Below are 21,241 nucleotides of genomic sequence, written 5' to 3' on the forward strand. Positions count from 1 at the left end.
ATCCACTGGAGTTCCCAACCAGTGAGGGATTGGCAAATTGATTATATTGGCCCCCTCCCTCCAAGAGGGTTCTAAATGTCTTGGTTTATGTGGACACGGCATCTAGCCTAACCCAAGCTTTCTCCTGTGTCTGCCCAAACCAGGTTGCCACCATTAGGGGATTAGAGAAACGGAGTACAGCTACCCTCTTCGAATAGACAGTGGCCGGGGGTTACATTTTAAGGGTCATGTTGTGCAAGATTAGGCAAAAGCACATGATGTGGAACGGAAGTTCCATTTCCCCTAAAAGCCACAGGCAGCAGGGTTGGTAGGAAAGAAGGATGGAATTTTAAAGCAGCAGATTAAATGACTAACAGGTAAAACCACCTTGGCCGATTCGACTAAAGTACTATCCCAGGCTTTAAGACATTTAAATGATTGACCAATAGGGCCTGTTGCCTCATATGCCAGACTGGGGAGCCCTGCCAAGACACCCAACACTGTAAAGTTACGGAAGTGACAGGAGACAGCCACTGCCCCGACTCTCATCGTGGTGGATCACCACGCTGTGTGGCTGAGATCACCAAGCCCCGTCACACCTGAGACAGGCGTTATCTACCGGACTTTGCAGTGGGGCGTCCCATAGGGATGGGTGAGTTAGTTCACATCCCCAGGTGAGGAGGAATCCCATTGTCCCTGCTACAAGCTGCGCCCATGGAAATGCACTGTCCCTGGAATGGAACACGTACCACTGAGAGGGACGAAAAGGTGGTGGCCCTGGTCTGACATATCCCACCCCCAGTCCGTCTCACGCTTGACAGTGCCGCCCCTGCTGGCCAACATATATGCTACGTACAACCAGGTCAAGTTCCTAAAGCTGCAGCCACGTTAACATCTAAGGATCAGGCCACAAGTGTAATTCTTCTAGAAGGGAAGACCTCCCAGTACCAGTTCCTACTAAATAATCTGTCTTTATGACCTTAGACTTCTGCTGTTCCTATGGTGTTCGGTCACAGGATGGGCACATGATGGAAATACCTTCCTACGGTGGGCCCACAAATATGCCCAGCAATCAATCCAGCTGTTGGCTATGTGGGCAGCTGCTCCTCTCTAGTTCACTGGGATCGTCATGGTGGGTACCAACACTCCAGGAACGAAATAAGAAGGCACTAAAGCAGTACGTGACATTACAGAAAAAAACAAATTAGGATGAATGCTCTTAATTCATCTGATATTACCAATGTTGCCTGGGGTACAAACTGTCAGTACCACTGGACATGGGTATTCTTTTTCTGTCAATCAATCAACACAGGCAGCCCAGCCAACTGCTGACCAGAAAGGTCCTAAAAACACCACCATCAGAAGCACGGGTGGCTACGCTCAGATTTGGAATGGATTCATGTGGCTTACCCCAGGTTAGGGATATTTGAGCACCTAGGCATCCCTATGTTGGGAACAGAAAAAACACTTTCAACAGAACCAACCCAGTTGTACCAGGAATATGGGGAGGATATCATTGGAACTGTGCAGGTATTCTGTCATATTAAAGAACAGCAACTGGTCTGGCACTGACTGGTCATGTCACCCACTTATTTATTGGGTAATCCTAAACAGGACCCAATGATGTGTGGGAAAACTCTTTGGCCATGGCTTCCACCTGGATGTTTGGGCTGCTACACCCTGGGTATGGGGAGAATCCACCCTACAGTAACAAAAGTTGCCAACTTCCCTCCCCTCATCTGCTATCTGCCAGGTGGGCAAGTTCTGTTTTCCACTGGTACGATCATTTGGCCACTGTCTTTATTCCCTCTGTTGGCCTGGAGGACGTTATAGCACACATAGAAGCCCTTAGTCAATACACCCAGCAAGCCCTAAAGGAGAACAGCTGTCCTCCAAAATAAGATGGCCTTGGACATCACTACTGCCTTGCAAGGAGGCACCTGGGCCATTATCCAAGCAGAATGTTGTGTGTTCATACCTGCTGAGTCTGCTAATGTAGCATCTTTTTTTTTTTTAAAAAACATATCGTTAGTTCTCCTCTATTCTTAATTTATTTATTTATTTATTTTTGGCTGTGTTGGGTCTTCGTTTCTGTGCGAGGGCTTTCTCTAGTTGCGACAAGCGGGGGCCACTCTTCATCACGGTGCGCGGGCCTCTCACTGTCGCGGCCTCTCTTGTTGTGGAGCACAGGCTCCAGACGCGCAGGCTCAGTAGTTGTGGCTCACGGGCCTAGTGCTCCGTGGCATGTGGGATCTTCCCAGACCAGGGCTCGAACCCGTGTCCCCTGCATTAGCAGGCAGATTCTCAGCCACTGCGCCACCAGGGAAGCCCTAGCATCTTTAATAAAGCACATGAGGACACAAGTGAACGCCCTGAGTGATCCCCAGCCTCAGGAACTCAGTAAATCAGTGGTTCAGATCATGGTGATTTCGAACACACACAGCAGTGAGCGGTAGCTGGCAGTGAGCAACAGCTTGAAGTGAGATCTTAGTTCCCTGACCAGGGATTGACCCCTGGTCATGGTGGTGAGACTGCCAAGTCCTAACCACTAGACCACGAGGGACTGTGGCTAGAGTCTGGGCCCCAGTCTTTGTCTGCCTTGAAAAGAGAACATTCTGACAAGGAGACGGAAGGTAGAGAGGAAAGTAAAGCGTCTGTTAGAAAAGCAGAGTACATGTGGACAGACGGACGGGTGAACTCAGCAAGAGAGTCGTGCCTTTGGGAAGTTTCAATCCTTTATAAGGGGGCAGTCTTCTGGGTCTTTGTTTCCCCTCTGGCCAATCATCTTGCTTTGGGCCCATGGCTGGTTTGCCTCAGGACCCTCCGTAGGTGCGCACAGCCCTCAGACAAGACGGATTCTAACGCAAGAGCCTCTGGGTGGGGGGGCGGGATTGACATGACTTATTATGGTCTGGTGTTCCCTGGCCTCCCCCTTTAAAAAAATTTATTTATTTATTATTTATTTATTTTGGCCGCACTGGGTCTTAGATGCGGCAGGGGGGATATTTGTTGAGGCACACGGGATCTTTAGTTGCAGCATGCGGACTTCTTCGTTGCAGCATGTGGACTTCTTAGTTGCGGCATGTGAACTCTTAGTTGCGGCATGCATGCGGGATCTAGTTCCCTGACCAGGGATTGAACCCGGGCCCCCTGCATTAGGAGTGTGGAGTTGTACCCACTGGAGCACCAGGGAGGTCCCTGTCCCCTGCCTTTTGACGCCCCAAGGAGCCTTTCAACGCATGTGCAGTGTCTTTCTTGCCCCAAGGATGGGAAATATGTGACCTCTTGATCTATTTTTTTTTTAAGATTTATTATTTTTTAATTTATTTTTGGCTGCGTTGGGTCTTAGTTGCGGCATGCAGGATCTTCGTTGAGGCATGTGGGATCTTTTGTTGTGGCGTGCGGGCTTCTTTCTCGTGCACGTGGGCTCTGTAGTTTGCGGCACGTGGTCTCTCTAGTCGAGGTGCGCCAGCGCGGTAGTTGTGGTGTGTGGGTTTCATTGCCCTGCGGCATGTGGGATCTTAGTTGCCTGACAACGGATTGAACCCGTGTCCCCTGCATTGGAAGACAGATTCTTTACCACTGGACCACCAGGGAAGTGGCCAAGCTCTTTTTCTTTTTTTTCCTGTTTGGTGTTTTATTTATTTATTTATTTATTTATTTATATTTTGGGGGGCTGCGTTGGGTCTTCGTTGTCACGCGAAGGCTTTTGTCTAGTTGCAGTGAGCGGGGGCTACTCTTTGTTGCGGTGCGCGGGCTTCTCATTGCGGTGGCTTCTCTTGTTGCGGAGCACGGGCTTTAGGCGCGTGGGCTTCAGTAGTTGCGGCATGAGGGCTCAGTAGTTGTGGCTCACGAGCTCTAGAACACAGGCTCAGTAGTTGTGGCACGGGGACTTAGTTGCTCCGCGGGATGTGGGATCTTCCCAGACCAGGGCTCGAACCCGCCTCCCCTGCTTTGGTAGGTGGATTCTTAACCACTGCGCCACCAGGGAAGCCCCTTAGCAAAGAAAATCCAGGCTACACACTGCCCTGGGGTCGTAAGGCTTTTTAGCTTCACTGTGCTGAACATGAGTAAGAATCCTAAAAATCCACTGGCACAGCAGCTGCCATGGAATCTATAGAAACACAGGAACGGAAAGTCCAGGACGCTGAGGAGATCACCTGTGGGGTGAGATGCAAATGCCAGGAGCACCACACTGAATAGATAGTTTAAGTACTGCTGGTCAATGTCACTTAACGCGTTGGGTTTCTGGGATTTCTGTAGTATCTTATAAGCCCCTATGCAGAATAAGTGAATTACAGCCCAGAAATAACCATCTGGATCAAACTGGGAGTCGCTGAAGAGCAGGCACCCTGCGGCAGCCAGGAGGAAGAGGGCACTACAGATCTTTGCAGGAGATGTTTTCTCTTTCTGAAAACACTTCTGGTGCCCACAGATGATACCTTCGGCTACATTATGCAAAATGAGAAACACAGGAATGGCCAGTCTGGACAGTGCTCTGGACCCAGCACAGATGACACCCACAAACAGCACTGAAGCAGGAAGCCATGTCAAAACATCAGATCTTGAACTGCTGTTGATCTCCGCCCAGCCGTTTCCATGACACATGAAGCAAAAGTCCACCAATTAATGTCTGCCACCCTTGGAATAATGTAGGGTAGGTAAATTTCAAGACAGACAGGACATACTTGTTCGTGAGGTAAGAAGCCAGGTAGCAGGTACAAAACGGGAGGCCGACCAGGCACCTCCTCATGCACATCTGTTAATTTGCGCCCCTTCCCCAGGAACCCTCGGGAGCCCCAGGGCCGCCGTGCAAGCTGGGCCACCCAGTGGCCAACCTCTTGATCTTTTACTTAAACAGGGTATAGCCTCTCTCTGTCCCTGCCATAACTGTTATCTTAAAGTGTCCACAGGAGACAAAGTCCAGCTATTTACCCTGTTCCTGTTGTTATTTCCATCTCAAAGTGCAAACAGGAAGCCAGTTGTAAATACCTAGCTGGAGCCCACCTGCCTCTTGCCTCAGGAAATGTAAACAGAAGGCTAGTTGTAAATGTCCAGCCTGGAGCTCATCTATCTCCTGCCTCAATGGGGCTCTTGGTGGGAAAAATTGTTACTTATTTTGGGCATCGTTATCTTAATCTGTGTTTCCTCTCGCACATACCTATGTTGTCGCTGTGCTATCTGCCTCCGGAGCAGCCAGATAGCCGCCTATGAACCACCTCCAGTGCTAATGAAATCCCTGGCTGACGACTCAGTGCACGTTGTGGAAGAGGGGGCCATGTGAAATTGTAAGAGCCGGTCATGAGGGGTGGAGTGTTGGAGTGTAACCAAGGGTGGGGTCCGGCTGCTCACTGCTCAAAAGCCAATAAAGAGACAAGGTTGGTGGAAAGGAAAGTTTGCTTTATTTTGGATGCCGGCAACGAGGGGGCGGGGAGGATGGACTCCCGTCCAAAGGCCAACTCCCTTTCAGGTCCCTGCATGTAGGGGCTGCATGCAGAAACTGCACAGTCAGCTCTGACAGTCATCTTGAAATTGGTCATGCTGTGGTCTGACCAGCATCATCTTGATTGTTTTAAGTACAGTTAATCTTCAGTTCCAGGGTTTGTTCCCATTTCTTTGAGGCCAGTTCTTGGAATTGTGTAAATTGGAGCAGCTTATGTCCTGGCTGCAGTCTGCTCATCATGTAGTTAACTTCTTCCACCTGGTGGGGGGTTTCAGTATCTACAAGACAGCTCACAGGATATGGCTCAGAATATTATCTATAGCCCTTGAGAAGGAACTGAAAGTCCTTGACTATGCTTAATGAGTAAACTATTATTATTTAGTCTTGCTAGACTGTTTTCCTTTGTTTCTGCATTTTCTCATTTGTCTGATTAAATTTATTCTTCGACTAAAGTTTTTCCACAAACAAAAGGCAGGCTGAGGACATGGGGGGGAAGGACTGACTACAGGGTCCTGCTCCGTTTCAGGAGGAGGTCATTGAGAGGACATGGCCACCAGTTGACCCTCGAGGTGGACCCAGGGAACCAGAGGCCCCTCACCCCCTCGCCATCCTTGGAATGTATGTTCCACCCACTGTTCTCACAAAGGGAGCCATTTTCAAGGATGCAGCCTTGAGAGAGTAAAGTGTTGTTGAGACAATCTGAACGGTATATGCGACTGAATCCTGTTAAGGCCTTTATATAAACTTTTAAGATTCTGGTAAGCAGTGTTGCTGCAGGAGAGAAAGTGGGGTGTGAGAGGATGGTCACGTCCCAGGTCTTAGGTGAATCCTTGGGACGGCCACCAAGTGTGGGTTCTTGGCTTTGCACAGGAAAGAATTCAAGAGCGAGCCATAGTAAAGTGAAAGAAGGTTTATTCAGAGAGATACACATGCCATAGACAGAGTGTGGGCCATCTCAGAAGGCAAGAGGCCCCAGGATATGGGGTTGTCAGTTCTTATAAGGGTGGGTAATTTCATAGGCTAATGAGTGCGAAGATTATTCCAACTATTTTGGGGAAGGGGAGGGGATTTCCAGGAATTGGGCCACCGCCAACTTTTTGGCCTTTTACGGTCGGCCTCAGAACTGTCATGGCGCCTGTGGGTGTGACATTTAGCTTAATGATGTATTATAATTAGTGTATACTGAGGCTCAAGGTCTAGTGGAAGTCGACTCCTCCACCATCTTGGACCTAATTGGTTCTAACTGAGGTAGGAGATAGATGGGCCCCTGGGCTGGACAGCTGGTGTTTGTCAAGTGGAGTAAAATTGAAGTTTTGTTCTCACCCAGACGCTCCAAGGACAAAGCTGGTGGCAGAAGCTGAGCTCTGCTGAAGTAAAGAGATAAGATGACAACTTCTGAGGTTAAGGAAAACTTCCCTGTCTGCACATGCTCAGGAAGGCTCCTTGGGGGGTCAAAAAGGGAGGGGGGGCTTCCCTGGTGGCGCAGTGGTTGAGAGTCTGCCTACCAATGCAAGGGACACGGGTTCGAGCCCTGGTCTGGGAAGATCCCACATGCCGCGGAGCAACTAGGCCCGTGAGCCACAACTACTGAGCCTGCGCGTCTGGAGCCTGTGCTCCGCAACAAGAGAGGCCGCGACAGTGAGAGGCCCGCGCACCCCGATGAAGAGTGGCCCCCGCTCGCCGCAACTAGAGAAAGCCCTCGCACAGAAACGAAGACCCAACACAGACATAAATAAATAAATAAACACATACTTTAAAAAAAAAAAAAAAAGGGAGGGGGCACCACCCCATAAGTGTGGACATGCACCCACAGTCCTTTGCGGTGGGATCCATCTTAGCAAAAAGTTGTGCACGCATGTTGGGGAGTGTCCTAGAACAGGTCAGATGTGGGAAAAGAAATGAGATAATTGGCCAAAGATAAACAAAGACCCGGAAGGACTGTCCTATATAAGGGATTTGTATCAGCTCTTTACTGCGCTTTTCCTCATTAGAAAGGATGCCCACACCCTTTCTCTCTGGGTGTGTATTTCTGCCTAGCTTCTGACTTAAATAAATAAACTTCTTCTCTGTGTGCTCTCCCATACACGGTGCTGTGTCTCTAATAATAAACTTTGTACCTGTTTTTACAATTTTTGCCTCCTTGAAACATTCCTGCTTTCAAACGGGGGAAAGAGCCAGGGCCCCTTTGCTTCTAGCCTCTAGCCCCTGGTGCTATAGTGGCTAGGATTCCTGGTTTTCATCCAGACTACCCAGGTTCAATTCCTGGGCAGGGAACTGAGCTCTCTCTTCAGGACCACTCACTACTGTCTCTCCGAGATCATAACCAGTTAATGTCGTGTCCTCAACGGCTATGTCATTCTTTTAAAGGTTGTGCCCTGCCCCTTTCCTATCTCAGTGTGGAGATCGACTCATCTTGTGGCTGCCTGAGACAAGCCTCGTATATAAGTCCCTCGTTTGTTAAACCTGCCACCTACCAATCCGGAGTGGTCTGCCTCTTTCTTTGGTTTCTCCTTGCCTTCTGTGTATGGGGGTCAGTTTCAAATTTCACCTGGGGAACTCCTGGGGTTGGGAACCAACGTTCCTCCTAAGCAGTGGGAATAATGGGGTACTTCAAGAGGACCCCATAGTCTTGAGATTGTAACGTGAAAGAAAGTCTTTCAGAAAGTTCTGAAGACTGTTCCACCGGTTAGAGGTCAAAGCACAGTTGTATAGTTTTTGAGTCAAGGTTTTGAAAGTTTATGTAGTCCAGATCTGCACGTACAAGGTGAGTAGTGGGTTATCATGACAGTTTACAGGATTGAGAAAGAAATGTTATCTCCTAAGGAGCTACCTTCCTGGTGCCAGAAGAAAATCCCTCTTTTCTTTCAAGCAGGCATTCCTGTGTTAAGGATATCTAGTTATCGTATAATGCAGATGCGCAATGCACGCTAAAGGGGAGCAGGTAGTGGCCCAAACGGCAGAGAGAATTACTTTATTTTATTTTATTTTTAAAAAAAATTTTTATTTTTGGCTGTGTTGGGTCTTCGTTTCTGTGCGAGGGCTTGCTCTAGTTGCGGAGAGCGGGGGCCACTCTTCATCGCGGTGCGCGGGCCTCTCACTGTCGCGGCCTCTCTTGTTGCGGAGCACAGGCTCCAGACGCGCAGGCTCAGTAATTGTGGCTCACGGGCCCAGTTGCTCCACAGCATGTGGGATCTTCCCAGACCAGGGCTCGAACCCATGTCCCCTGCACTGGCAGGCAGACTCTCAACCACTGCGCCACCAGGGAAGCCCGGCAGAGAGAATTTTATGTTAAAAGTTTGTTTGTCCTACCTTAAGTGTCCTTTTGGATGACCTGCTGGAGCTAGAATTGCGAGTTTTTCATATTTCTCCCCCAAATTTCCGTGAAACACCAACCGTATCTCTGCAGTAGAGGCTGATAAGGCAAGGAATTCTGGGGAATGTAGTTTTGGTTTGCAGCTAGCGAGACATTTCCGGCAGAAGTTGCTGGGCGTGAGAAGAAAGCAAGACAGTTTTCCGCAAACGTCGCTCAAAGGCCCACCGTGGGGTTGGGGGTGTGTTGGGGGGGAGGGTGGGCATGAAGGGTGTGGCTGCTTGTCCCTACGCGATTGGCCGGCGGCTTTCCCGGCACGCTCATACGGCGCTTCCGGGCCCCCGGTCTCGCAAGGCCGTCTGGGAGTTGTAGTTCAGACTCTTGCCCGAACTCCGTAGTCCAGCTGCGGCTAGGAGGTCAGAGGCTGTCCACCGCCTTCGGTCCTTGGCTAGGAGGATGGATCCGGGGTCCGGGGCCGAGGCGGCCCCGTTGGCTGGTTTGGCCTGGTCGTCGGCCTCGGCGCCCCCGCCTCGGGGATTCAGTGCGGTGAGCGATGTCAGGGGACCAGGGACGAATAGGGAGAGAGGCGGCGACACCAGGGGCCGGGGGTTGAATAGGGGCAGAGTCGGCTGCGGCCGGGTAAGAGCCTGGCGCTGACCCGCGTCCGCGCTGTAGATCTCCTGCACTGTGGAGGGGGCGCCCGCCAGCTTCGGCAAGACTTTCGGGCAGAAATCCGGCTACTTCCTGTGCCTCAATCCTTTGGTCAGCCTAGAGGTAAGGGGCCCTCACCTTCGGAATCCCCGGCGTCCTCCCACTCCCCCTTGTCCATTCGCTGGGCTCTATGCTAGGCACACGGTCCCTGCTGCTGAGTGATTCTCGATGTATCCCCCCCCCCTCCGCCAGAATCCACAGGAGAACGTGGTGGTCGATATCCAGGTCCTGGTGGACAAGAGCCCCCTCCCGCCGGGATTCTCCCCGGTCTGCGACCCCTTGGACTCCAGTGAGTCCCCTGTCGAAGGCGGGAGTGGGGTGGGGGGTCAGGGGCACGTTCGCGTCTCTGCGGGGAGGGTCCAGGAAGGGAATGGAGGGACCACAGGCGTGAGATTTTTTAATTTTGGCCACCCCCTCGATGCACTGGGTAATGACAGTGTTGACTGAGAACACAGAGCCCTGGTCTAGGGCGGGACGATGTACCCCGCCCTGCGTAAAAATGTGCGATTGGTACAGTCTCTGTTCTAGAGTAAGTGTTCAGTCAATGCGACCTGTTTTATTACTGTTACTACTACGCCTTCTTCTTACACTGTAGCTAAGCTGATCCACGCGCAGTTCTATTTTCCACTTCCACGCTTTTGCACACGGGCTCCGGTTGCCCTGGTGCTGCCCTCCCAGCCCCGACTGCTCTGCTTTCTAACCATCAGGTTCTCCCTGCCTCTCATGCCCTCTCCATGTCTTGTCATTTATATTTGGCTCTCAGCATATATCTATTGGTACTGGACTTGGCAAACTTTTCCTGTAAAGGGCCAGGTAGTAAATATATTAGGCTTTCCAGGCCAGATGGTTTCTGTTGCATATATATAATATATATCCCTTTAAAAATGTAAAAGCCATGCTTTGCTCATGAGCCAGACAAAAAACAGACCTTGGGCCGGATTTGGCTCATAGGTTGTAGTTTGCTGACCTCTGGATTAGAGGGCTGAGGAAAAGTGTGTTTGGAGGGCCAGGATGGGTACCCAGTTCTGTCTGATCCCACAGCTACCCACCCTCCCTGTGGTGCCCATGGCCACCCCATGAATGTTCCTCCATGTCACCAAAGATGAGGCTGGCCCAATGGCTCCTAAAAGCTTCATGGATTCCCCTCCTATGGCTTTACCATTCAGGATTTAACCACTGCCCCAGCGCCATCCAGATGGCTGCCTTAAACAGCACCTTGGCGAGCATTCTCCTGGAGCCATCTTTGGACCCCTTTCCTGCTTCTCCCCTTTTCTCATTCCCCTGTCCCTCACTCCCAGAGGCCTCCGTGTCCAAGAAGAAACGCATGTGTGTGAAGCTGGTGCCCTTGGGGGTCGCGGACACAGCTGTCTTTGACGTCCGGCTGAGTGGGAAAACCAAGACGGTGCCTGGATACCTGCGAGTAGGGTAGGGACAACCCCCAGCCCTCCTTCCTTGCCCTCCCAACCCCCATACCTACCCCTCTGACCCTCAGGGACGCCCATGAGTCCTTCCGTCCCTTCTGCCACCTCTCTGTGCCTCAGTTTCCACATGTTAAGGCGGGGACAGTTGTACCAATCTCATAGGGTGATGGTGAGGAGTAAATGAGTTGGTGTGTCTGAAGCACCCGGTACGGTGACTGCACCCAGCATACTAGTTAGTATGTTGCCGAGCATGTGGGCTGAGGTGTGAGGTCACCGGAGGCCTGCCTTCCCCTGGCAGCTATTCTCAGCTCTGGCTGCACATTGGGCCAGAGCCCCTTCTCTGTTTTCGCCCTCCTCTAGGGACATGGGGGGCTTCGCCATCTGGTGCAAGAAGGCCAAGGCCCCGCGGCCAGTGCCCAAGCCCCGAGCTCTCAGCCGAGACATGAGAGACCTCTCCCTGGGCCTGCCTGGCCAGCCCAGGTGAGTCCTCGGGCTCAGGGATGGGAGGGGCCATGGTGGGGGGCGGTGGATATCAGGCCTCTGACTTGGGTCATCCTGCCTCCACCAGCAAGGGTGGCTTCCCGGAGCGGACGCTTTCGAGGCTGGGCTCTCGGGCATCTACCCTTCGGAGGAACGACTCCATCTACGAGGCCTCCAACCTCTACGGCATCTCAGGTGAGCGCAGAGCAGGGAAAGTGAGGCACTGGGGTGGGGGTGGGGTGAGACTGGTCCGAGATTGTACAGCCAGGAAGACACAAGGGCAGGGATGGACCAGGCCTGGGCTTCCCCCATTCTGTCAAGACTGGGAAGAGCCGAGACCTCCAGGATGGGCTTCTCGGGGTGGGGAGCGGGCAGGCCTCAAGTCTCCTGGGCCTCAGCTCCTTCCCCCCATCTGCTTTCCTCAGCCATGGATGGGGTTCCCTTCACGCTGCACCCCCGATTTGAGGGCAAGAGCTGTGGTCCCCTGGTGAGTCCGGCCCCGGGGAGTCTGGGTCTGCCCCTCCCCATTGCGTTTCTAGGCAACAGGAATCAGGGAGCATCGTCTGTGTAACCAGCACCTCAGCACAGAGGGGAGTTCCTGGGTGAGAGGAGGCTGGAGGCCAAGGCAAGGGGGCGGGACGGTCTCCTGGAATGGGGGAGTCAGGAGGGGCAGCTGGATGCTGGGGGCGAGAGATGGTGGCAGGAAAGGGGAGAGGACATTCAGGCAAATATTGAGGGGGCCCTCCTTGAAGATGAGGGAACGGGGGTTCCACGTTGGGGTCCCTGCCCGAGACTGACCTGCCCCTTGCCTGCCAGGCCTTCTCTGCCTTTGCTGATCTGACCATTAAGTCACTGGCGGACATTGAGGAGGAGGTGGGTGCAGGGTAGGGAGGGGGTGGGGTTGGGGGGTGCAGGGCCCCCGGTCTCCCCTGGGTCCCTCTTCTCTCCCAGCTATAACCCACCTCGAGGGCTCCAGATCCCCCAGTCCCTAAGGGCCACCCCATGCCCCACCATTTCTCCGGCACCCCAGTGGCTCCTCCTTTGCTCTGTGTTCTCCCCTCACCCCACTCCCCCCCCCCCAGTACAACTACGGCTTCGTGGTGGAGAAGACGGCAGCTGCCCGCCTGCCCCCTAGCGTCTCTTAGCCCCTCGCCGGCCCCAGGGAAGAGTCCCCTGCCTGACACCCCCGGACTGGCAGCTGCCCACCGCATTGAATCTCGGGAGCCTTGGCGGCACAAGGCATTCCCGACCCTCGGCCACCCAGCGGACCAGCAGCCCTGGAGGAGGGGCCGGGAGCGGTCTGCGTGGTGATGGGTCTCCTGCCCCCCGGGCCCTGATGGGCAAGGCAGGGGGAGGGGCTGGACGGAAACCAGTGCCTTCAAGTCATTTGTGTCAAAACTTGCTGGTGCCTGGAGGCCACGCGGGCGTCCTCCCTCCAGGAAATAAACACCACGCTGTCCGGGCCGTCTGTAGTCTCCATTCTGACTGTGGGTCTCTGTGGCTCGCAGGAGCCGGGGACAGACGCACACCCAGCAAGCGGGTGAAATCCTGGAGGGGAGGGGGCGCTGCCGCCACTCCCATTCTACAGAGGGAGAAACTGAGGCTCAGCGAGTGCCTGAGCCGGGATTCCAAATCACAGAGGAGACCGGGTCCCGCCCCTCCATCATTGCGCGTAACAGTAATAATAGTAACAGCTATCGTTTATACTCCGAGGACCTCCTCACCAACACCTGATGTACAGTATCTCATTTAGTCCTCCCCCAGCTCAGTGGGAAGCCCTGGTTGTGTGGCCATTTCACAGATAGGAAAACCGAAGCAGGAGGCGGCTAAATCCACAGCTGGGATTCCAACCCAGAGCCTGCTCTCTTAACCACCAAGCTGTTCTGTTCTGTGCGTCCCTTTTCCTCCGCTGTGTGGTAGACACAAACGGTGGATACTCATGAATCGCGGTAGTTACCTCCTGAAAAGTAGCGTGAAAACTGAATTAGGAAATACTGTATTCCTCGGGGAGATACGGATAGGTTCTTGTAAGCCTCTGGTCACATTTTGGTCAAGTAATCAATACATAACCTTGTTTTCTGTGCATTTCAAGACACCTTGTTTTTTGTTTTTAATATGACAGCTTTAATTACAATTCCCCTCCTGTTTGTTTTTTTTTTATGTGTTACTATTGTGTTTTTTTTTACTGCCAGAAGCAGTCTTTTGTTTTGTTTTGTTTTTGTTTTTTAAAATTTATTTATTTTTGGCTGTGTTGGGTCTTCGTTTCTGTGCGAGGGCTTTCTCTAGTTGCGGCGAGCAGGGGCCGCTCTTCATCGCGGTGTGTGGGCCTCTCACTATCGCGGCCTCTCTTGTTGCGGAGCACAGGCTCCAGACACGCAGGCTCAGTAGTTGTGGCTCACGGGCCCAGTTGCTCCGCGGCATGTGGGATCCTCCCAGACCAGGGCTCGAACCCGTGTCCCCTGCATTGGCAGGCAGATTCTCAACCACTGCGCCACCAGGGAAGCCCGACACCTTGTTTAATATACATGCTGCCGATTCGTTAACGGTGAACTCACGGCCACCAGCCCTAGAACTCACGTCTGAACAAAGCTCATCGGAGAGTATTTGCTCCCGGAGGCACATCCCAGCCTTCTTGCACCTGGGGACACTAGATAGCTCTTCAGCACTACACTTGGGGGCCTTTGCAAACAGCAAAAATCACCAATGAAAAAGCACAAAAATGCAAAATAGGCCACTGGCTAGACCTCAAGAAGGATGCCTGTTTACAGTCAGAGCTGGAACAGGAAGGCAGAACGTCGCCTTGTCCTACCACAGCTGGGAACATGCACCTCTGAGGACTCAGATTTTTTCCGGCACTGTGCGTGTCCACCAATAGCCACAAAAGCACTGTGAGTATTGATTTGGGGGTCACAGATTTGAGCCAGTAGGAGAATTGGCAAATACGGACTCCACAAACTGTATCTGTGAAATGAACCACCCCAGGCTCACACTGTCTCTCCCATGCATGTGCTTCCTCTTCTGCTCTCTCTTCCCCAGGTACCCACAGCGTCAGGGTGGCCCAGATCAGGAACATTCCCCAGATCTCTGGAGCGTAGGAAGGCTAAGGCTTATTTCTCGTCCACATCAAGTGCCCATGGCAGGGCGGCAACAGGCTGCTGGTTGTAGTTGCAAGGAAACGCACCCGAAGGGGTGGCCAGCATCTCTCCAAGACAGTGGGGATGGACTCAGAAGGGTCTCACGCTGTCACTTAAGTGCTCTGGCCTGGAAGTGACTTGTCAAAGTTCTGCTCACAGCTCATTGGCCAGAAGGAGTCACACGGGGTCCCAAGGGGATGTGCCACCCACCCAGGCACTTGTGTCTAACGACACTGCCCTGGGGACCTGAAGGGGGAGACACTGCCCTGCACAGGGATCTGAGGGAAAAGAGTCCCCTGCCCTGGGAGTCTGAGGGTGGAGACAGTGAACTATCCTGGAGGGGAGGGTTGGGGGAGATGGTACCCCCTCCCCCACACACTTCAGCTGCCTTGGAAAAACTAGGCCTCTGATGCTAAGATATCTCCCCGAATCTCTCCACTCTGGGCGCAGCCAGCACCTGCCAGGTCCCACCCAGGTTGCTCTGGCGCCGGCCATGGAATCCGATCCAGCTGGGAAGCAAAGGCTGTTTGTTCTCTCTGGTTGTGATCTTGGCCACCCCGAAACCAGCCCCAGATCACTTTCCAGGGCATCTGTGTGTGACCAGGGGCCCCCGGACGACCCATACTGGCCTTGGGTCCGACTGGATCAACCATCATTGCCAGGTCACTGACTCTGCAAAATCCCAACCCTCTTGAGTGCAACAGGGCCTGGGAACATCCTCACAAAGGGGCCAGAAAGTCCCGGTGGAGCCTGTCCCCTTAGCCCCCAACTCCTGACTTGGGCCACATCAATCTTCACAGCTCCAACTAAGCTTGCATCCTCTTGGGCTACAGGGAAGGGAGAAGAAGAGGAAGACTTATCCTTCTGCCTTTAGCCGGCGCTGAGGTGCTGAGACCCGGGCATCACAGGGGCCTGGGGACTGAGAGGGACATTTCTGGGGAGATGTGGTCCCAGCTCCAATGCTCACTAGCTGGTGACCCTGAGCAGTGGCTTAACCTCTCTATACCTCAGTTTGTCCATCTTTACAATGGGAATCTCAATGGTCCTCACCTCATTCGGTAGTTCTGAGGGAGAACTCTTGTGGGGCTGTGTCTCTCCGCTGCCTCTGCTGACTGTTGCAAAAACTCTTCCTGGCTCTCAAAGTTCTTCTCAGCTGGAAGGCTTCTGCAGCCCAAAGTCCATGCAGAGTGAATGGAAGATGCAAGTCCTAGTGGCTTCTACTAGTGGCATACCCCCACACTTCTTGTATTCAAGTGTTCCAGAGCCCAGCTGTGGCCTCTACTGCTCTCTCCACCCCCAGATCAGAGCAATGATCTGTGCCAGCCTTGAGCATCCCCTTGGACACCCTCCCACCCAAACCCCCAAAGCTGCTGGCTTCTACCCCATCGTTCATTCTGCCTATTTTTTTTTGTTTGTTTGTTTGTTTTGGTTTTTTTTTTTTTTGCCATGCTGCTTGACTTGCGGGATCATAGTTCCCCGACCAGGGATTGAACTTGGGCCACTGGCAGTGAAAGTACTGAGTCCTAACCACTGAACCACCAGGGAATTCCATTCTGCCTGTTCTTGAACTTGAGCTAAGTGCAATGCCCAAACGAGTCCTCTTCTCTTCTGAGCCTGGCTAATTATATTCACTATTAGGTCTGAGACATTCATCTGTGTTGCCTGTATCAGTGATTCCCTCTTGTTAATTGCTGAGTAGTATTCCATTGTATGGACGTACCACAGTCTGTTCATCTGTTGATGGACATTTGGATTGTCCCTAGTTCTTGGCCATTGAAAGAAATTGCTCTGAGTACTCTTGTACATGTCTTTTGATGAATACACACTCATTTTTTTTTATTCTTACTAGTCGTATATATTCTTTTTTTTTTTTTTTAACATCTTTATTGGAGTATAATTGCTTTACAATGGTGTGTTAGTTTCTGCTTTATAACAAAGTGAATCAGTTATACATATACATATATCCCCATATCTCTTCCCTCTTGCATCTCCCTCCCTCCCACCCTCCCTATCCCACCCCTCTAGGTGGTCACAAAGCACCAAGCTGATCTCCCTGTGCTATGCAGCTGCTTCCCATTAGCTATCTATTTTACATTTGGTAGTGTATATATGTCCATGCCACTCTCTCACTTTGCCCCAGCTTACCCTTCCCTTTCCCCGTATCCTCAAGTCCATTCTCTAGTAGGTCTGCGTATTTATTCCTGTCTTGCCCCTAGGATCTTCATGATCATTTTTTTTTTTTTTTAGATTCCATATATATGTGTTAGCATATGGTATTTGTTTTTCTCTTTCTGACTTACTTCACTCTGTATGACAGACTCTAGGTCCATCCACCTCACTACAAATAACTCAGTTTCGTTTCATCTTATGGCTGAGTAATATTCCATTATATATATGTGCCACATCTTCTTTATCCATTCATCTGTTGATGGACACTTAGGTTGCTGCCATGTCCTGGCTATTGTAAATAGAGCTGCAATGAACATTGTGGTACATGACTCTTTTTGAATTATGGTTTTCTCAAGGTATATGCCCAGTAGTGGGATTGCTGCGTCGTATGGTAGTTCTATTTTTAGTTTTTTAAGGAACCGCCATACTGTTCTCCATAGTGGCTGTATCAATTTACATTCCCACCAACAGTGCAAGAGCGTTCCCTTTTCTCCACACCCTCTCCAGCATTTATTGTTTGTAGATTTTTTGATGGTGGCCATTCTGACCGGTGTGAGATGATATCTCATTGTAGTTTTGATTTGCATTTCTCTAATGCTTAATGATGTTGAGCATTCTTTCATGTGTTTGTTGGCAATCTGTATATCTTCTTTGGAGAAATGTCTCTTTAGGTCTTCTGCCCATTTTTGGATTGGGTTGTTTGTTTTTTTGATATTGAGCTGCATGAGCTGCTTGTAAATTTTGGAGATTAATCCTTTGTCATTTGCTTCATTTGCAAATATTTTCTCCCATTCTGAGGGTTGTCTTTTGATCTTGTTTATGGTTTCCTTTGCTGTGCAAAAGCTTTTAAGTTTCATTAGGTCCCATTTGTTTATTTTTGTTTTTATTTCCATTTCTCTAGGAGGTGGGTCAAAAAGGATCTTGCTGTGATGTATGTCATAGAGTGTTCTGCCTATGTTTTCCTCTAAGAGTTTGATAGTGTCTGGCCTTACATTTAGGTCTTTAATCCATTCTGAGTTTATTTTTGTGTATGGTGTTAGGGAGTGTTCTAATTTCATTCTTTTACATGTAGCTGCCCAGTTTTCCCAGCACCACTTATTGAAGAGGCTGTCTTTTCTCCACTGTATATTCTTGCCTCTTTTATCAAAGATTAGGTGACCATATGTGCGTGGGTTTACCTCTGGGCTTTCTATCCTGTTCCATTGATCTATATTTCTGTTTTTGTGCCAGTACCATACTGTCTTGATTACTGTAGCTTTGTAGTATAGTCTGAAGTCAGGGAGCCTGATTGATGAATACACACTCATTCTTGTTGGGTAAATACCCTGAGTGGAAATTCTAAGTGGTAAGGGAGGCCTATCTTCACCTTAAGCAGATACGGCCAAGCAGACTTCTAAGACTGTTGCACCAATTTACCCTCCCACCCACAGCAAATGAGAGTTCCAGTGGCTCCATGTCTTCACCAACACTTGGCATTGTCAGTTTTGTTAATTTTGACCATTTGTCTCACCAGTTTGAATTTCTTAGGTATCATGTACACTCTTGCTAGCTTAGAAATCTGAACTGGAAAAGCTGACGCATGCTGTATAGAAAACACCCCTTTCTCATCTTCCTTATCCACCTGCCCTTTTTATTTGTCATTGGGAAGAGCCCACAGGGAATTTACAAGACATTAAGTAGTTTCTGAGATGGTTCCCTTTGGGAACATTTTGTCTTGGTAACCTGGTGTTCAGGCCTGTGTAATCCTCCGCTTGAGGGCAGGCTGGATCTGGTGTAGACTCACCTCTCACCAATGGAATACAGTAAGGGTGATGGGACTTCACTTCTGTGAGTAGGTTTAAAATACAAGACTTCCATCTTGTTGGCTACACTGAGGCACACTGCCCTATAAAGAGGCCCACATGTCACAGAACTGAGGGCAGCCTCTGGCCAACAGCCAGCAAAGAACCAAGGACTTCAGTTCCACAGCTCATAGGGAATTGAATCGTGCCAACAACCACAAAGTGAGCTTGAAAGCAGATCCTACCCTGGTTGAATCTTTTTTATTTTTCTTTTTATAAATTTATTTATTTATATTTGGCTGCATCGGGTCTTCGTTGCTGCGCGTGGGCTTTCTCTAGTTGTGGCGAGCGGGGGCTACTCTCTGTTGTGGTGCTCAGGCTTCTCATTGCAGTGGCTTCTCTTTGTTGTGGAGCACAGGCCCTAGAGCGGGCGGGCTTCAGTAGTTGTGGCACGTGGGCTCAGTAGTTGTGGCTCGTGGGCTCTAGAGCACAGGTTCAGTGGTCGTGGGGCACGGGCTTAGTTGCTCCGCAGCATGTGGAATCTTCCCCGCCCAGGGCTTGAACCCGTGTCCCCTGCACTGGCAGGTGGATTCTTAACCACTGCGCCACCAAGGAAACCCTTAAAGTGTTTTAAATAAAGTGTTCTCTGGGGGAAACGGGCCCCTTGTTTGCTCTGAGCAATCTCCCTCAAGGTGGCATCTGACCTTCTGTTCTAAATGTCACCAGCACAGAGGACCCCAACTCCATCTGCCACTTTCAGAAGATTTTACCTGCAGAAGTAAAGGAGGGAGACCAGTGGGTGTGATGAGGGGGCAACAGTGGTGACCCTCGTGTGAGTTAAGCAGGGTGTTGGCACATGGCGGGCATCCAAAAACCAACAGCTCTTCTCAACCACAAATAGCACAGTTAAGTGCTTTCAATATCCCATTTATGCCTGCTGTTGCAAAAATGCCATGAAGCTGGAGCAGATGCTATCTGTGCCTCCCTCCCCTCCACAGCAAGTACCTGTGACCCTGCCTGGGGCCTCCTGTGACCAGAGGAGCGTGTCTAGCTGGTGCACAGGGAAGGCTAGAAGTGTGAGGGGTCAGTCCCTCTGGGCACAGCTCTCAGCTAATGCCTGATGGAAATAGAATAAATATCCCAGCCCCCTCGCCCCTGGGCTGGGACCAGCTGCCATGTGTGCTCTATGCTGTCTCCCTGGGGTCCCCAGGGGGATGGAGCCCCCGTTGCCCTTAGCACCATCTGCTCATTGGCCCCTGCAGGGTTCCGGGGCTTCCTGGGGTCACTTCCCAGGTGAACAACATCTTGGCAATCATCTCAGCCTTTGGTTCTGATGACCCCAAACCAAGGCAACATCTTTTTTATAATTAATTAATTAATTAATTAGGTTGTGTCGGGTCTTAGTTGTGGCATGCGGGATCTTCATTGTGGTATGTGGGATCTTTCGTTGCAGTGCACTGGCTCTTCGTTGCAGCGTGCGGGCTCAGTAGTTGTGGCGCATGGGCTTAGTTGCCCCACGGCATATGGGATCTTAGTTCCCCGACCAGGGATCAAACCTGGGTCCCCTGCATTGGAAAGTACATTCTGAACCACTGGACCACGAGGGAAGTCCCCAAGGCAACATCTTTAACAGATGTGTTTACGCCTCAAAAGGTACCAGGATGCCGACAGCTACTTGTGTTGGTGAGGCCCGTGGAGCTAACGGAGTCACTGAAACTCTTTCCGATTTGGTCCTCACAGCTGTACTATGATGGGGTTGGGGGATTAGCCCTATTTTATGAAGAAAGAAACTGAAGTGCAGGTCGCATGACTGCTCCCTGAGCCAGGTCTGTCCAAGCTGCCTCTTGGAACACAAAACCCTCATCAGGTGCCCAGGACAGGGAGCAACCAGAGCGTTTGGCTCCAGCCCTAGGACCAGCCTCTTCCCTGCTCGCCAGATTCTGATCAGAATACAAAGGTGCTCAGCACCCCATCCAGGGCGGTGTCGACAACAGGGCCAGGTTTCAGCAGGGACTGTGGGCAGCACTTCCAGCCCGCCTCCCACGTTGTAACCTTGCAGACTTTCCAGGGCTCCAGTTCTTGGTCCCAGGGGGGGTGTGCAGCGATCAGACTGGGATGAGGCTAGTGAGCACGTAGGGCCCACATTTAAGGAGGTGCTCACTTCAAACTTGGGGCCCACCTGCACGTGAAGGAACCTGAGAGTGAGTGCCTCCTTAAATTTTCTTTTTTTTTTTTAAGTTGAGGTGAAATTCACATAACATGAAATTCACCAATTAAAAATGTACAGTTCAGTGGCATTTAGTGCATGGACGATGTGCAACCATCACCTCTATCTAGTTCTAGAACATTTCCATCACCCCAAAGGAAACCTCATCCCTATTAGCCATTACTCCCCGTTCCCCCTCCCCCAGCCCCTGGCAACCACTAATCTACTTTATATCTCTATAGATTTGCCTGTTCTGGACATTTCATATAAATGGGATCGTACACTATGTGGCCTTTGCGTCTGGCTTCTTTCAATCAGCATCATGTTTTCAGGGTTCATCCATGCTGTAGCACGTGTCAGAGCTTCCTTCCTTTTTATGGCTGAGTAATATTCCACTGTATGGATGGATCACTTTTTGTTTATTCATTCATCTATCAATGGACATTTGGGTTGTTTCCACCTTGTGGTGATTGTGACTAGCGCTGCTATGAACGCACGTGTACAAGGATTTGTCTGAACCCTTGTTTTCAATTCTTTTGAGCCTCCTTAAATTTTGTACCCGCACCCTAGTCCTGGCCTTGAAGATTAGGCCTAGAGGTCTAGTTTC

General features: G+C 51.0%; 1 protein-coding gene and 1 pseudogene across 2 annotated transcripts; one reads left to right on the top strand and one right to left on the bottom strand.

The window, feature by feature from the left end:
- Positions 1-3,711: 3,711 nt before the first annotated feature.
- LOC309656682 (UDP-N-acetylglucosamine transporter TMEM241 pseudogene) lies at positions 3,712-6,848 on the bottom strand (annotated as a pseudogene). Its single transcript has one exon. The product of its transcript is annotated as a UDP-N-acetylglucosamine transporter TMEM241 pseudogene (transcript).
- A 2,246-nt stretch (positions 6,849-9,094) lies between these two features.
- MVB12A (multivesicular body subunit 12A) lies at positions 9,095-12,808 on the top strand. Its single transcript, XM_082453398.1, has 9 exons — positions 9,095-9,278; positions 9,408-9,506; positions 9,636-9,732; positions 10,742-10,868; positions 11,225-11,344; positions 11,433-11,539; positions 11,770-11,831; positions 12,161-12,217; positions 12,427-12,808. Exons 1-9 carry the CDS (start codon positions 9,189-9,191, stop codon positions 12,487-12,489), a joined length of 822 nt encoding a protein of 273 aa, XP_082309524.1. The 5' UTR covers positions 9,095-9,188; the 3' UTR covers positions 12,490-12,808.
- The last annotated feature ends 8,433 nt before the right edge of the window (positions 12,809-21,241 follow it).

This window comes from Balaenoptera physalus (genome assembly GCF_965194825.1).
Source record: "Balaenoptera physalus genome assembly, chromosome: 3".
In the NCBI taxonomy this organism is placed as follows: Eukaryota; Metazoa; Chordata; class Mammalia; order Artiodactyla; family Balaenopteridae; genus Balaenoptera; species Balaenoptera physalus.

Excerpts from the sequence above, each read along its gene's own strand:
- MVB12A (XM_082453398.1), top strand. The coding sequence starts at position 9,189 with ATGGATCCGGGGTCCGGGGCCGAGGCGGCCCCGTTGGCTGGTTTGGCC. Across the intron at positions 9,507-9,635 it reads ATCCTTTGGTCAGCCTAGAG|AATCCACAGGAGAACGTGGT; the intron begins GTAAGGGGCCCT and ends CCCCTCCGCCAG. Across the intron at positions 11,540-11,769 it reads CAACCTCTACGGCATCTCAG|CCATGGATGGGGTTCCCTTC; the intron begins GTGAGCGCAGAG and ends TGCTTTCCTCAG.